General features: G+C 40.7%; 1 protein-coding gene across 1 annotated transcript in view; it reads left to right on the forward strand.

Moving 5' to 3' along the window:
• syne1b (spectrin repeat containing, nuclear envelope 1b) overlaps positions 1–16,583 on the forward strand; it is a 170,857-nt gene that overhangs the window by 62,620 nt on the left and 91,654 nt on the right. The window contains exons 44-59 of the mRNA XM_086157463.1: positions 467–568; positions 659–862; positions 2,611–2,818; positions 2,983–3,095; positions 3,178–3,383; positions 3,475–3,624; positions 3,707–3,998; positions 5,199–5,371; positions 7,958–8,267; positions 10,747–10,911; positions 11,024–11,380; positions 11,482–11,618; positions 11,863–12,040; positions 12,183–12,365; positions 12,897–13,040; positions 16,329–16,484. Of these exons, the coding sequence (XP_086013589.1) occupies positions 467–568; positions 659–862; positions 2,611–2,818; positions 2,983–3,095; positions 3,178–3,383; positions 3,475–3,624; positions 3,707–3,998; positions 5,199–5,371; positions 7,958–8,267; positions 10,747–10,911; positions 11,024–11,380; positions 11,482–11,618; positions 11,863–12,040; positions 12,183–12,365; positions 12,897–13,040; positions 16,329–16,484 (3,078 nt within the window). The remainder of the gene's footprint in view (positions 1–466; positions 569–658; positions 863–2,610; positions 2,819–2,982; positions 3,096–3,177; positions 3,384–3,474; positions 3,625–3,706; positions 3,999–5,198; positions 5,372–7,957; positions 8,268–10,746; positions 10,912–11,023; positions 11,381–11,481; positions 11,619–11,862; positions 12,041–12,182; positions 12,366–12,896; positions 13,041–16,328; positions 16,485–16,583) is intronic.

The following is a 16,583-nucleotide window of genomic DNA, read 5'->3' on the forward strand; positions in this document are numbered from 1 at the left end:
GATGATGTTTGGACTAGAAACTGTTACAATGACCAAAAGACAGCAGGCAGAACTAGAGGTTGCAGAGATGAAGATGTTGAGGTTCTCTTTGGGAGTGACCAGGATGGATAGGATCAGGAATGAGGCTATCAGAGGGACGGCACATGTCAGATGTTTTGGAGAGAAGGTCAGAGACTGAGATGGTTGGGTCATGTACAGAGGAGGGAGAGTGAATATATTGGTAGACGGATGCTGGAATTGGAGCTGCCAGGCAAGAGGTCTGGAGGAAGACCAAAGAGAAGATTTATGGACGTAGTGAGAGAGGATATGAAGGTAGTTGGTGTGAGAGAGGAGGATACAGAGAATAGGGTTAGATGGAGAAAGTTGACTCGCTGTGGCGACCCCTGAAGGGAAAAGCCGAAAGAAGAAGAAGAAGAGGATGTGACTTTGGGGAAAAATTGACTTTTTCCATTGGATTTATTCACAGACAGAAACTGCTGAGAAGGAGCAGAAACTCGAAATCCTGCAGGGCAAAATCTCAGAGCTGAAGACGGGAAGTCAGAGTGAGGAGACGCCCACCAAGTTGCAGGTGCTACATTGTACTTTCATGATTATTTACTCCAAGTCGTTTTGGATTCGCGAACAAAACAAGAACTTCACCGCTTCGGTTGGTCGTCAGGTGTTGGAGAACGACCTGCGCAAGAAGATCCACTCGGTTCAGAAGCTGCACGAGCAGGCAAAGGGAAACCTCCTGGACTTCAGCTCCCAGAAGAAGCAGCTGGAAGATTACATCTCACAAATGTCTGCTTGGCTTAAGAGTATCGAGGATTCCCTTATTTCCTCCCCGGCGGGTTCAGATCCCGAGGACATCTGCAGAGTAAAGGTGTGCGATTTATAAGCTCGAAGCCTAATGAAAATTATTGATCCCAACGATGACAGTATCAATAAGTAGGAATATAAAGAGAGATTTAAAAGTTAGCAAAAGTTATCCAGATAAATAGACAGCTGAATGAACAACAAGGATAAGAACAGAAACAGATAAGAATAAGAACAACTTTATTCATCCCGGAGGAAATTGTTGTGCCAAAGTTTCAAGAAAAATATAACGATAATAAATAATAGTGGAAAATTGTAGTAAAAAAAAAAACAGAGGTTCAAGAAAAATATAACGATAATAAATAATAGTAGAAAATTGTAGAAAAAAAAAACAGAGTTTCAAGAAAAATATAACGATAATAAATAATAGTAGAAAATTGTAGAAAAAAAAAACAGAGTTTCAAGAAAAATATAACGATAATAAATAATAGTAGAAAATTGTAGAAAAAAAAACAGAGTTTCAAGAAAAATATAACGATAATAAATAGTAGTAGAAAATTGTAGAAAAAAAAAACAGAGTTTCAAGAAAAATATAACGATAATAAATAATAGTAGAAAATTGTAGAAAAAAAAAAACAGAGTTTCAAGAAAAATATAACGATAATAAATAACAGTAGAAAATTGTAGTTAAAAAAAAAAAAAAAAAACAGTAAAAAAACAGTTAAAAAAAAAAAAAAAAAGGGAGATATGACCATGACAAAAATAAACATGAAGCGAGTGGAGTGACACCAACGGAGTTCAGGCTTGACATGTCAGGGGTCGGCAACCCGTAACACCCAAAGAGTCATTTGGACCCGGTTTCCTCGGAAAAGAAAACACTGGGAGCCACGATTACTTTTTGACATCTAAAATAAAGGTACCGCTGTATATATTGCTTTTTATTACCTTTACACTTTGTATAAACAAGTGTGTAGTGTGTCGCCTCTAAAATTCACAAAGTAATACGGAGAAAATTAAACCTCAGCAATCGTAACATGTTCAACCTAAAGCAGAAGATAAAGAGTTTGCTCTTGGTGCGGAGATTGTAGTCCAAGCAAGACCTCACATTGGCATGGAAAAGAGCACTTGTAAGAACGCTAGATAAGATAAGAACAACTTTATTAATCCCGAAGGAAATTGTTGTGCCAGAGTTACAGACAATATAACAGTAATAAATAATAAAAAGAAAAAGGCAGAATTAGAAATGAAAATAAACTATAAACTATAAAGTGTCTCAGTGAAACTATACTGCTCAAAAAAATAAAGGGAACACTTGAACAACACAATGTAACTCCAAGTCAATCACACTTGTGTGAAATCATAGTGTCCACTCAGGAAGCAACACAGATTCATTTGGACTTGTTTTAAGGACATTACATCAAAGTTGGATCAGCCAGGAGTTTGTTTTCACACTTTAATTTTGAGTGTGATTCCTAATCCAGACCTCCATGGGTTGATACAATTGATTTCCATGGATCATTTTTGTGTGATTTTGTTGTCAGCACATTCAACTGTGTAAAGAGCAAAGTATTTCATAAGAATATTTCATTCATTTAGATCTAGGATGTGTTTTTTAAGTGTTCCCCTTATTTTTTTGAGCAGTGTATAAAGTGTCTTAGTAAACAAGTGATAAAACTATAAGTGTCCTAGTAACAAGTGAGGTAAGGAGTGCACAATAGTATGATAAAAGGAAAAATTGTAGTGTAGCTGTTATGAAATGAAATATTGCACAGTTCTGAATATTGCACATATTCCGTGTCATCCCATGTTTTCAAGGACCTTCAGAAGGAGCTGCAAAATCAGCAGGGAAGCATCGACTCCACGAGAGAAAGCCTCAACACCCTGTGTCGGAAGTATCCCTCGGAGGAGCTTTCCGGCTTGGGCTCGGGACTCACCGAGCTCATCAAGACTTACGAGTCGGTGAACCAGCTTTCTGCCAGAACACTGGCGTCTCTGCAGAACTGTCTTCAGCAGCAGTTCAACGGTGAGAAAACAGCCGGATCTCGACGGAAAACGTGGTTTTCCCTTCACTTTCCGAACGCCCGGACTCTCTTTTTGGATTTTGCATGTCAGGTTTCGATGGGGAAACGCTGAAGAGACTTATTCCGTTTGATACCCCAAAAACACAAATGGTATCTTGTTTCACAGATCTGGTACAAGAATTCCATCGCTGGCTCGTGGAACAGAGAGAGATCGTGAAAGAATGCTCCGACCGGTCGGGGGACACTCATGTTGTAGATCGTAAACTACAGAAACTAAAGGTAAAACCGTGCAACTTGATATAAATATGTGTGTGTACATATAAAAATAACATGATTTTGAAATTGTACTTTTGTCTGCCAGGGTGCGATGGAACGCGTGGAGGAGGGCGAGGTGAATCTCACTCATGTTTGTGGGGAAGGAGAGAAACTCCTACTCCACCTTCCCAAAGCCAATGCCGGCCAGGTGCAGCAGCAGCTCTCGTCCATCCAGCAGGACTGGGACGGCTTTGTGGAGCAGTGCAGGCAGAACCAACAGATCTTGGAGGACAGCGCAACCCTCATGAAAGGGTAGAAAGTGAACTTTGCTGGGAACCAGACCCGCGGAGAACTTCCCATTTAAAAACAAAAACAACAAACGTTTTTTTTGAACCCCTTGTAGTTTCGAGGGTCGCCTGAAGAAGCTCCGGTGGTGGTTGGAGCACATGGAGAAAAGGATGACCACCGACCGGCTCGAAGCTAAGCAACGTGGTCCCGAAAAGGCCTTACTGGAGCAAGTTGAGGAATACCAACAGGAGGTGCTCAAAGAAAGGTGAATCAGGAAAAAAAACAGTCTTTTCTGCAGCACAAACCCTCCAGGAAGGATTCCCCGCTGAATGTTTTTACTCCTGCAGGGATTCCTTTGAGCGTTTATGCCAGGAGGGCCAGACCCTAAATGAGGGCGGGCGAGGCGACGGCAGCGAGACCAGAGTCTCAGCGCAGCTGCAGTCGCAGCACCAGGCACTGCTAAGACGTGTGAGAGAGAAGCTACGTAGCTGCCAGCTTACCTTACAGGAGCAACAGGCGTTTGAAGAGACACTGCAGGCTACCTGGACGTGGCTACATGGAGTCCAGGAGCGTCTGGCTTCACTCAACAGCACACTCGGCAACAAGGAGACCCTGGAGAAAAGACTCGGTCTTGTGCAGGTCTGCTGTTAACGAACTGAGTAAATGAGACGGGTTGAAATTGTATGTATGTTTGTTTGTTTGTTTACGAGGGAGTGGCGGGCAGTGCGTTTCCCATCTAGGCCTTCAGTAGGGCTCTATCTGTCAATCCACCCCTCAATAACGATGCGGAAATGCAGTAGAGAGACGTTACATCGCAGAGATGTAAATGAAAGTTCCCGCTGGCCCCCAAAAACTGGCACAGTCAATCAGTCTTTTTAAGATTTCCCTATTTTTAGTCACCTTTTCGTTGTGGAGCTCTTGTTTCCCTTCGCACTTCTTCACTCATTTGTGGATCCACTCTGGTTTCCCCAAAAGTTTTGGACGGCACCGTTGCTTTTAAGTGTCCATCGGTGCTCTGGTGTCTCATTACTGGTTAGGCAAGTCAAATGTACAAACCCAGGGTGGCTCCAAACACCATATTGGTCACTGGCAAATACAATTTACAGTGTTCTTCGGAGCCTGCGAGTCAGGGGTACCGCTCATAGCTAGCGGACTGAAAGTGACGGACAAATCCTTTTCCTCCCTGTAACAAGCCTGCTAGCTTCGGAATTGCCCGACCTTTCTTAACGATGTCCAGCTTTTCTTGAAAAGTCCATGTTGAACATGGCTTTGACAATAAATCTGCAGCCACATCAAAATCCTCTCCTTCCTCAGGCATCATGGGCTGACAAATCGCCTTCATATCAACACAACTATAGTTGAGTACACTCACTGAAGCTCCAATCAAAGGGCGTTTGACACTCTGACATTACCATAGCCTTCCAGAAGGCCTTAGTTTCACAACTCAAAATCTGATTGGTTGAAGCAACAGTTTCATCAGCACTTATGTTTTGGCTAGAACGCCCGTGAATCTGATTCTGCAGGCCTCCAGGCAGATTTCTTTGACTTTGACCCTGTCTGACAATAAAAAGTGGCTGAAATGTGATTGGTTAGATGCTTTAATATGAAAATACATGTGTGGAAGCAGCACAGCCTGGGAAAAAGTTATGAAAGGAAGCAGACAGACCATTTGGAATTATTTCATAAGCATTCATGGACAAAATAAAATAAAAATCAGTCTGTGATTCAGATATTTTTTTAGGCCAGCAGAGAAGGCCTTGCAGGCCTTGATGGCCCACCACTGTTGTTCAGTAATTCTACACGGATGTGTGCGTGTTAATTTTTCTTGTACTCTATTAGGACATCCTCCTGATGAAGGGTGAAGGTGAGGTGAAGCTCAACATGACGGTCGGTAAAGGAGAACAGGTCCTGAAACACAATCGACTGGAAGAGCAGGAGGTCATTTGCTCACAGCTGCAGACCCTGAAAGATGCCTGGGCCAACATGTTGATCACCTCTATGAGTTGCCACAGGTGGGATCCTGGCACTTTTTTGCATGGCAGCGCTTCTGCGGACATCCCACACAGCCTGGAATATCTCAAAAAACCTAGGAAACCAATTTCCCGTCATGCAAAATCGGCGGCACATAAAACAAAAAAACATCTTAGCAAATCCCGTTTTCCCTAGACATTTTTTAAGCTCAATGAAATAGAAAAACTGACTAGAAATGTAAATTAGTAAAAAATTATATCAAGAATTGACAAAATGTGTTAAAGGATGCCTGGAAATAATTCACAAAAAAATCACAAGAAATTTGAAATAAATTAGCATGGCAAATAACATTTTTTTTTTTTTTTGCCTTCAAGGTTATGTGTAAATAAAATGTGTTTTGCATTTTTTGAAATTGATGAACAAATGCAGAGACAACCAAATTACATTTCTGCATGCAAGAAAATATTTTGAACTATGAAAAAAAGACGTTGTGTTGAAGGTAACTTGTAAGCAAAATCCTCAACCATCCTTTTATCTAGATGTGACAAGATCGCCATAATCTTCAAATTTAAAATTACATTTTAAAAAACTAAAATAAATAAATTTTAATCAATGCTCATTAATTATTTCCAAAACTATTATTTATTTTCAAACCAAAAATCCTTCTACTTAAGAGCGACAAAATTATTGTAACATGTTTTATTTAGATGTTACAAGATCGCTTTAATCTTCAAATTTAGAATGTAATTTTAAAAACTAAAATAGAATACATTTCAATCTATGCTTATCAATTAATTTAAAACTATTATTAATTTTCAAAAGAAAAATCCTTTTTCTTATTAAGAGCAACAAAAATATTCTAACATGTTTTCTTTAGATGTTACAAAATCGCCATAATCTTGAAATTTAAAATTACATTTTAAAAACTAAACTAAAATACATTTTAATCAATGCTCATCAATTACTTTCAAAACTATTATTCATTTTCAAACCAAAAATCCTTTTACTTATTTAGAGCAACAAAAAATATTGTATCATTTTATCGAGATGTGACAAGATCGCCATAATCTTCAAATTTAAAATTACATTTTAAAAATTAAACTAAAATGCATTTTAATCAATGCTCATTTATTATTGTCAAAACTATTGTTTAGTTTCAAACCAAAAATCCTCTTACTTATAAAGAGTGAAAAAAATATTTTAACATGTTTATTAAGATTTCACCAGATCGCCATAATCATCAAATTTAAAATTACATTTTAAAAACTAAACTGAAATACATTTTAATCAATAGTCCTTAATAAGTTTCAAAACCTATTTATTTTCAAACCAAAAATCCTTTTACTTATTGAGAGCAACAAAAATATTTTAACATGTTTTATTAAGATTTCATCAGATCGCCATGAACTTAAAATTTAAAATGACATTTTAAAAACTAAACTAAAATACATTTGAATCAATAGTCATTAATAAGTTCCAAAACTATTATTTATTTTCAAACCAAAAATCCTTTTACTTATTAAGAGCGACAAAAATATTTTAACATGTTTTATTTAGATGTTACAAGATCGCTATAATCTTCAAATTTCAAATGACATTTTAAAAACTAAACTAAAACATTGTAATTAATGCACATTAATTATTTTCAAAACTATTATTTATTTTACAACCAAAAATCCTCTTACTTATTAAGAGCAACAAAAAATATTTTAACATGTCTCATTAAGATTTTACCAGCTTGCCATAAACTTTGAATTTAAAGTTACGTATTAAAAACTAAACTAAAACATTGTAATCAATGGTAATTAGATATTTTCAAAACTATCATTTATTTTCAAACCAAAAATCCTTTTACTTATTGAGAGCGAGAAAAATATTTTAACATGTTTTATTAAGATTTCACCAGATCGCCATGAACTTAAAATTTAAAATGACATTTTAAAAACTAAACTAAAATACATTTTAATCAATAGTCATTAATAAGTTCCAAAACTATTATTTATTTTCAAACCAAAAATCCTTTTACTTATTAAGAGCGACAAAAATATTTCGACATGTTTTATTAAGATTTCACCAGATCGCCATAATCATCAAATTTAAAATTACATTTTAAAAACTAAACTGAAATACATTTTAATCAATAGTCATTAATAAGTTTCAAAACCTATTTATTTTCAAACCAAAAATTCTTGCACTTATTGAGAGCCCAAAAATATTTCGACATGTTTTATTAAGATTTCACCAGATCGCCATAATCATCAAATTTAAAATTACATTTTAAAAACTAAACTGAAATACATTTTAATCAATAGTCATTAATAAGTTTCAAAACCTATTTATTTTCAAACCAAAAATTCTTGCACTTATTGAGAGCCCAAAAATATTTTAACATGTTTTATTAAGATTTCACCAGATCGCCATGAACTTAAAATTTAAAATGACATTTCAAAAATGGAACGAACCAAAATAAAATACACTTTAATAATGCTACATAATGCTACATAATGCTAAATACACTTTAATAATAATAATAAAAATTCTTGTTATTTTAAAAAGCCCGCAGTGTTGCCGACCCCTGACCCAGGCTAGGTTTTTTTGATAATAAAATGTGAATTTCTGGTCCGCAGTCGACTGGAGTGGACGGTGGCCCAGTGGACCAGCTTCCAGGAGAGTAAGAGCCACCTGCAGCAGTGGATGGAGTCCGTGGAGCAGGAAGTGGGGATAACCCTGCCGCAGCAACCGGGCCTCAAAGAGAAGTCCACCTTACTGGAGCGTTTGCGGGCCATCCAGGCTGACATGGACGCGCACGCCGCTGCGTTGTCGCGCCTCACGGACAAATCGGTGGAGATGTACGAGAAAACCGGAGACCAGGCCTTCGGACCGGAATCGAGGGCAGAACTCAATGCCACCTTTGCTGACATCTCTGCTGTCGTCAAGGTAATTTGGATGCAGAGTCGGGAGCCATTTGTGAGAATCGCCTCCCGGAATCGGAAGAGTGTGTTTTAGAAAAGAAGGGTAAAAAGAAATCGAACCCGGTTGGAGTCCAATAATGTTTCTGACATCAGACAGCATCTGCAGCAGCGTTGTTCCCAAATTTAATCACTGTAAATTACGGCGTTTAAGCCGCTACTTTTTTCACAAGCTTTGAGATTTGGATTTTTACACGATTATCACGGTAGCTTCCTTCCGCCAACACCGTCACAGCGGACGAATTAAACCGTTCCGGCAAACCGGCTCGCATTTACGATTTGCGCTTATCGCATGCATTTTACGTGGCGTCACATTGAAAGTCTGGCTGCCCAAGAAGGAAATGGAGCTGCTGCTCATAGATTCTGGAAAAAAAGCATGAAGTTGTAGATGTTACTGTCATTTATTTAATTCAAAGTTTTCAAAAAAATCTTTCCTGTAACATCTTGCTGTGTTAGTATCTAACGTTTAAACAGGGACACGTGCGGCTAAAAGACAATTGTGGCTTATTTTAAAAGATAGAAGGTGCGGCCCTATATAGAGGTGTGCTTTGTGGTTCAGAATTTACAGTGACCTTTAGATTTAGTGAGACTTGACAATGTACAGTTCAAGAAAATGCCCGAAAAAGCATTTTGTAAAAGAATTTTTGCTAGATCGAGAAGTTAGAGGATTTCAGGTACTTAGGGTCAACAGTCCAGAGTAGCTGAGAGTGTGGAAAGGAGGTAAAAAACGGGCTCAAGCAGGTTGGAATGGGTGGAGAAAAGTGCCAGGAAGTGTACAAAGAGATAGAAGACGATCAGCCAGAATAAAAGGAAAGGCGTACAAGACAGTGGTGAGACCAGCGATGATGTTTGGACTAGAAACTGTTCCAATGACCAAAAGACAGCAGGCAGAACTAGAGGTTGCAGAGATGAAGATGTTGAGGTTTCCTTTGGGAGTGACCAGGATGGAGAGGATCAGGAATGAGTCCAACAGAGGGACGGCATGTTAGATGTTTTGGAGAGAAGGTCAGAGAAGCCAGACTGAGATGTTGGGTCATGTACAGAGGAGGGAGAGAGAATATATTGGTAGACGGATGCTGGAATTGGAGCTGCCAGCAGCCGTCCTCAGCCTATTTAGTACCAGGGACCAGTTTTGTGGATGAAAATGTTTCCTACCAGACACTCCCATCTGGGGGTGATGGGTGACAGTGACAGCGGAAAAAACACGCCTCATAAAAAAAGTCTCATCATTTGCTCGATTCCTCACGAAAAAGCTTCACAGCGACTTTGGTTTCTGACTAAATTTTTCAAGGGCGAGCTTGTGGTAGCCGAAGTGTAAAATGGGGCGGCAGAGTTGAGAGCAGCAGTTAGGCGAAGGGCAGAAGTCGTTTTTCAAAATAAGATCCGTCAGGTCTTATGAAAAAACTATCATTCGTACCAAGACAGATGTTCTTTGCAGACCGGTTAGCGGGGCCTGGTTCTAGTGGTGGATCTTTCCTGGTTGTTTGGAGGGTGCAGAAGGTCCTGGTCGGTGTGAGCAAATCTGTCTTGGTATTGATCCCAGTACGGTGTTGTAAGTTTCTAACAGGTTGTGCCTCCTCTGGTCAGAAAAGGTTTTTCTGTTTTGACATTACATGAATTTGTAGGCAGACACTTTTAACCAAAGAGACTGACAGTGGAGATGCCGGGTATTGAACCCAGGACCTCATACATGCTCAGTATGCGCTCTACCACAGAGCTACATACAACATGACAGAGTTGGCCTCCTCTCTGGAAGCATCTGTCAGATTACGGACATTGCTGTCCTCAAAAAGGAATGGCCCTTGTCCTTCAGGTGTAGGTGGACCCTGGAGTCCTGTCCTGAAGTGGTGGCTCTCCTGTATCTGGCCACCCATTTGTGCAGAGGTTGTTTGGTCTCTGCCACCTCTAGGCAACTGCCCATCACTCAGAGCCCCCAAGTGCCGATGGAACCGGTCTTCTCGGTCTTGGCTTCTCAGTGGTGGAACAAACTCCCGAAAAAGGTCAGAGCAGCGAGGTCGCTGCCCATCTTTTGCCATGAGCTGAAAACATACCTCTTCACCAAGCACTACCCTACTAATCGCACTTCGTCCCAACACCCCCTGAACTGAATGTATGTATGTGCATGGTTCTGAGATGGCTATTTGGTTAAGTGGTCACTTCTGACTTCCGACTACTGGTACTTCGGATCTCCGGTGACTAAATTGCACTTCTTGTAAGTCCCTTTTGACAAAAGCGTCTGCCAAATGATTGTAATGTCATTTAATGTCTCTCCAATGTAGACATCACAATCCTCCTCTGAGGGTAGTCGATGTGAGAGGAGGATACAGAGAACAGGATAAAAGTCCAAAGGAAAAGGAGAAGTTGCTTTATAGAAGAAGTTGTATTATAGGATGCAAATTTTAGCATTTCTGTCAGGTTTGTTTCTGTAATGGTTTTGTTCATCGCAGGGTAAAGTTCAGTCCATGCAAAGCATCGTGTCGGAGCATGAGCAATATCTGGATTCTGTGAGAGACTTCAATGATTGGCTGGTGTCTGCAAAAGAAGAACTCCAGCGATGGTCCGATCTTTCGGGTGACTCAGTCGCCATCAAAAGAAAGCTCTCCAAAGTTCAGGTAAAGGAAGCGAAATATTAACAAAAAAAAAAAAAAACGGGGTGAAAACCAAATTGAATCCGATTTGGAGTGGGAATTTAATTTGAGGTACTGACTTGACGCCCCTTTTCAGGAGCTTCTAGAATCCAAGCATCGCGGCAGAGAGAGGCTGAACCGGGTCCAGCGATGCGGGGCGGTGGCGAGAGACCACACCGGCTCAGGAGGCTACGAGGCCATCGAGCGAGAGGAAGCGGCGCTGCTGTCGTCCTGGGAACAGTGGGAACGCTTAGCATTACAGATCCGGGCCAGTCTGGAGACCGGCCTCACTCAGATGGCCAGCTCAGAGCAGGAGTTCAGCAGCTTGTCCACGCAGCTGGAGCAGGACATACAGGACTTTGGCGGTCAGCTGCAGGAGTGGCGTCTACGTTTGGCCCAAGTGGCGGGGAAAAACGATGGCGAGGAGGCTGTTAAAGGCTGGCAGATTGCAAAGGTAGCGTCTAGCTTAGCGTCGTTGCCTTGAATAAAAGCATACTAGTCATTTGTGGGTTTTCTGTGCTGATGGCTTTTTTTTTTTTCTTTTGCCCTTTCTAGGACATTTTGGAGGAACTCGTCAAAGCCGAGCCTGCGTCTGATAGTCTGAAGACCCAATTAAACGATCTGTGCCGATTCTCTCGAGACATGGCAACGCAGTCTGAGAGGGTGTCTGCTCTCATTAAGGAGTACAACAGGTAACGGTCACAATTATTATCTTAAATTTTTGATTGACCCCTTTATTTTATCCATGGAATAATGATACAGAAAAATCTATAGTGTTCAAAGCGTGTTCAAAAAAGTAGCGTCTCATAGTCCGGAAATTATGGTACCTTAATGTGTCTTTCAAAGACGACGCTTGAACCGACCGGAGCGAAGAAGATCTGGATATGTCTGACTCGTAGCTGCTGTTAATGTGTCCTACTTTTCATTTCTTATCAGTCTAAGCCTGCAAGCCTCCAGAGAGTGCCAGAGCAAAGAGAAGCTACAGGAGCAATGCTTCCGCTCGGCCTTCAGAGAGTTCCAGCAGTGGTTGGTCAATGCCAAGATCAACACGGCCAAGTGCTTCGACGTCCCCCAAAATATTAACGAGGCTGCATGTAGCCTGCAGAAGATTCAGGTTGTCCATCAACATCGAGCAATCATGCCGGCATAATTACATAATTGTACAAATCGCTATGTGCATGTTACTGTAGCAGAAAGTAAAACTTGAAGTCTTTAAGAGTTTCACAACAACACCTCTGCTCTCCTTGTGTCCTCAGGAGTTCCTAAGTGACCGAGACCGAGGTCAGTCAAAGCTGAACGCCGTGGTTGTCAGTGGTGAGCTGGTCTCGACCATTGTTGCCAAAGACAAAACCGATACGTTTCGGACTAAAGTGATGACGGCTCGAGAGGACTGGAAGAATATCATGTCAAACCTCCACAACAGAGAGATCGGTCTGCAAGTATGTGAAAATTCCCAAGAGTCCCTCGTGTTTCAGCACATCCCCAGAGTATCACTTGGGTACTGTCCTTGAAGTTCGAAACGTCCCCAGCGGCAGTCCCTGCTCAGGAAGTTGATCCTCACCACGTTCTATTACGCCTTCATTGAGAACGTAATGACCTTCTCCTTCACCTGCTGGTTCCAATCCATCACCCAAAAGGACAGGCACCGCCTTGGTCTGCTCTAAAATATTTGGCCAATCCTCTCCCTCAAATATTAAAAACAACAAAAAAGATCCCCGCAGATCAGGCCAACATCTTAAACCCGGCATTCGATTGGCTCCCCACTGGGCGCAGACTTTGTTGCCCTGCCTGCAAAACCCAGAAGAGAAGGGCAACCTTTTGTCCAATTTTTGTCCAGCCTTTGTCCACTTCTTCAATTCCCAGCAACCCTGGGTACCAAATACGGTGTTTTTCTGATTCTGAAAACCTTGCTAAGTGGCAGCAATATGATAACAGAGAAAACATTTCCTGTATTTTTTTTGGTTCTCCAGAACCTTCTATCTCAGATGAAGGATTTTGAAGCGAGTGCGGAGCCTCTCCAGGAGTTTTTGAACGCCACAGAGCTGGCCGTGCAGGAAAGCAGCCCGAGACTGCACGATCTCACAGCTAAGAAGCTGGAGCTCCACAAGCTACAGGTAGAGATGCTGAAAATCTCCGCACATCCGTCTTGATAAGGGACAATCATTTTCACCAGCAAACAGTTTAGTAGTAAAAAAAAACACACCAACCAAAGTGAACGGAGATCCATGGAACTGACCTTTTCCAAAAGTCTATCCTCTTACCATTGGGAGTGAGTCAAAAAAGGCAGTTAGCAAGTTGGTGTGTTCTTTTAGAGGAGCCGTATTTAGCTTGTTTAGGAAGCAACGCCAATAACTCAACTCTTCTGCTGCCATTTCCCTGCTCTTCTCAGCTACGCCTTGTCTGGAATGCATATTACCGTATTTTCCGGACTATAAGCCACTCCGGCCAAAAAATGCATAATGAAGAAGAAAAAAAACATACTCAGTGCACTGCTCCAAAAAAAAATAAAGGGAATGCAAACATAACACATCCTAGATCTCAATGAATGAAATATTTTAAGAATAAAAATAAGAATAAGAACAACTTTATTTATCCCAAAGGAAATTGTTGTGCCAGAGTTACAAGAAAAATATAACAATAATAAATAATAGTATAAAATTGTATAAACAGTAAAACATTTTCTACTGTTATTTATTATTGTTATATTTTTCTTGTCATATATATTCTTATATAATGTTATATATTTTTATTAAATACTTTAAAATTTAAAAATCTGTACAAGTGGTTCACTGTTTATTAAAAAACATATTAAGATGATTTTATTGCATATATGGACCCTGAAACTAACAAAGCTTTTAGATTATTGTCTATTAAAATAATATTGAACATTCAATAAATTAAAACTCAGTTGCAACAATTTCTTATGGTTCTATCTGCAGCATTTCCAGGGTAATTTCTATTAAATAATTTTTCCATTGCTAAAGGAGAATTTCCTTTAAAGAAAAATCCCACATGCCTAACATTCGTATGAAAAAAAAGTACAAAAAAAGAACATATTACAGCTCTTTTCTGCTCTTTCTGTTCTCTAGTCTAAGACAGAAACAGGAACTGATGTTTTTGCATTAAACATGAAGAAAAATTAGTTGCATTTATTTCTTATATAAGCAACACATTCCCTTTTTCGTAATTTTTTGCCGAACCCGGAAAAGCGTCAAATTTTTTTCATATTTTTCAGCAACAGATTCCCATGCATCCCTTACTCATCGGTTGTCGTGTCAGTGGAGGAATGCGATTTCTCTTTTAGAAAACAAACACCTACAAAATACTAACTCCCCTTTTATTTTCGTGAGGTTTAGCGAGAAATACAAGTATTGATGTAGACGTGATGCTCCAGGTCCGTCAAAAAAATACTTGTAGTATCAATGGTGCTTGGAACTTATCGGCGGGCCAGCGCTAATAGGAATTAAATATTATCCTGCGGGCCAAAGATAATCCCAAGGCGGGCCTTGAGTTTGACATATGTGCTCTAAACAGTAACGCATGGCTGTTAGAATAGTAATAGCAATAGAATAGAGAATAACAGGCTAAATAGGTGTCTGGTATGTTGATGTACCATATTATCAGTTATTAAGCAGTGGTGGGCCATCAGGGTCTGCAAGGCCTTCTCTGCTGGCCTAAAAAATAGCATAATCACACACTGATTTTGATAATTTGTCCATGATTAGCTTTTTCCCTGGCTGTATTGCTTCAAAACATGTATTTTCACATGAAATCAATCACATTTCAGCCATTACTTGTTTCCAGGCAGGGTTAAAGTCAGAGCAATCTGCCTGGAGGCTTGTAGAATCAGATTCACAGGTGCTCGAGCCAAAAACAAGTGTCTATGAAACCAATCCCATTTTGAGTTGTGGCACTAAGGCCTTCTAGAAGGCTACGCTAACGTGTCAGCGTGCCACTTTTGATTGGATAGTCAGAGAGTGTACTAGCCAGAGCTAGCAGGCTGCATCTGTAGCACGCTGCATGAACACAAATATAGTTGTGTTGACGTAATAGCTAATTTGTCAACCCATGATGGTTGAAGGAGCCGTTTTCAAGATGGACTTTTCAAGAAAATGTTAAGAAAGGTTTTTATTTTTATAGCCATAAAAGGAGTGGAGTGACCAATGGAGCGCTACTGAAGGCCTAGGTGTGACATGCACGGCCCGCCACTGTTATTAAGATAACTAGCATAAACTACATAGTATAACAAGTTAACCAAACTCTTCATCTCATTCCAAATCACTAAATCCACTGAATTCTTCATCCTGGGTGGGGTGTCACAACTCCACCAACTCCGAGGTAGACGGCGCACCGCTTCCTCTTTTTTTGTTACATGGTTGTCCAAGGCGGTTGCGTTGCACGAAGCGGTAACACCGAGAAGGTCCCCCCTTAAAGTCATTATATTCATCGTCTTGGCAACGACCTGAGCGTGGAGACGTAACTGCAGCGTTGACAAGCCTCGTTGTTCAAGCACCCATTTGGGTACATGTTTCTCAGGCTGTAGCCATCTAGCTTTTAGCCCGCGATTAGCTTTTTATGTTTTCTTCATTGCAGTTAAAGTATCCTCCTTTTTTTTGCCAGTCCCCCCTCTAGTTTCTCATCTCTCCTAACTTTCTTTCTGCTGCTCGATAACTGTTTTTGGCTGCATATTTCACTACTTGCAGCTTGTCATCTGCAAAGTGTGATTTCCCTTTTGGGGGCGTTTGTGTTCACTCTTTCTCGGTTGTTTTTATAAAATGAAAATAACGAACATGTGCAGTTTTATATTTTAATATACCATAATTTCCGGACGATAAGCCGCGACTTTTTTCATGTAAACAGTGATGCGGCTAATATATGGACTTTTTTGGGTGGGGGACGCTAACGAGCTTTACCGAGCTAAAACGTTTATCCTCGTCACATCTAACCGATGAAATGACCGGGAAATTCTGAGTCCGTTCAACTCCGACACCGAAGAAGACGACTTTGACGGTTTTCGTGCGCAGGACGAAGCCCGAGATAGCGATCGGCTAGCCGGTGCGGCTTATATTGAGGTGCGCCTAATAGTCCGGAAATTACGGTATAAGTGGCAGGACCGGGCAAACCATGAAAAAAAAGTGCGACTTTTAGTCCGAAAAATACGGTAATACTCGCTTTCTCTTTAGATACCAAATACTTACTTCCAGCGGCTCGCATCATCGTCGTCATGACTGCATGTCCGCCAGCGCTTCGCCAAATCTACCGTAACACAGACCAAATACATGTGTCTCTATTTCTTTTGTGAAATGCTTCCATCTCTAACCCGGCCAAGTCCATCTGAAAATAACTGTCTTATATCTGTGTCAGCTGCATGCCTCTTTGATGACCTGCTTGTGCTCTTCCAGTCTGTGCTTGAGGAGTTAGTCTCTCATGAAGTTCAGCTGAACAGGCTGAAAGAGAAGGCCCAGCTGCTGTGGGACGAACACGCGGCCGGCAAGGGTTTTGTGCACCGTGTCTCGCAGCTCTCTGCTCAGTACCTTGCTTTAACCAACCTGACCAAGGTACAGTAACACCCACCAAAGTCCCTGTGCACTTGGGATTGAGTTGTGGTAGCGCTGGACAGGAAACAAAGGCACTAGACTGGACGCGGCTCTCAATTA

The sequence above is a fragment of the Fistularia commersonii genome, chromosome 1, assembly GCF_037954325.1.
Source record: "Fistularia commersonii isolate RoL2024-O1a breed Wild chromosome 1, RoL_Fcom_v1.0, whole genome shotgun sequence".
Lineage (NCBI taxonomy): Eukaryota > Metazoa > Chordata > Actinopteri > Syngnathiformes > Fistulariidae > Fistularia > Fistularia commersonii.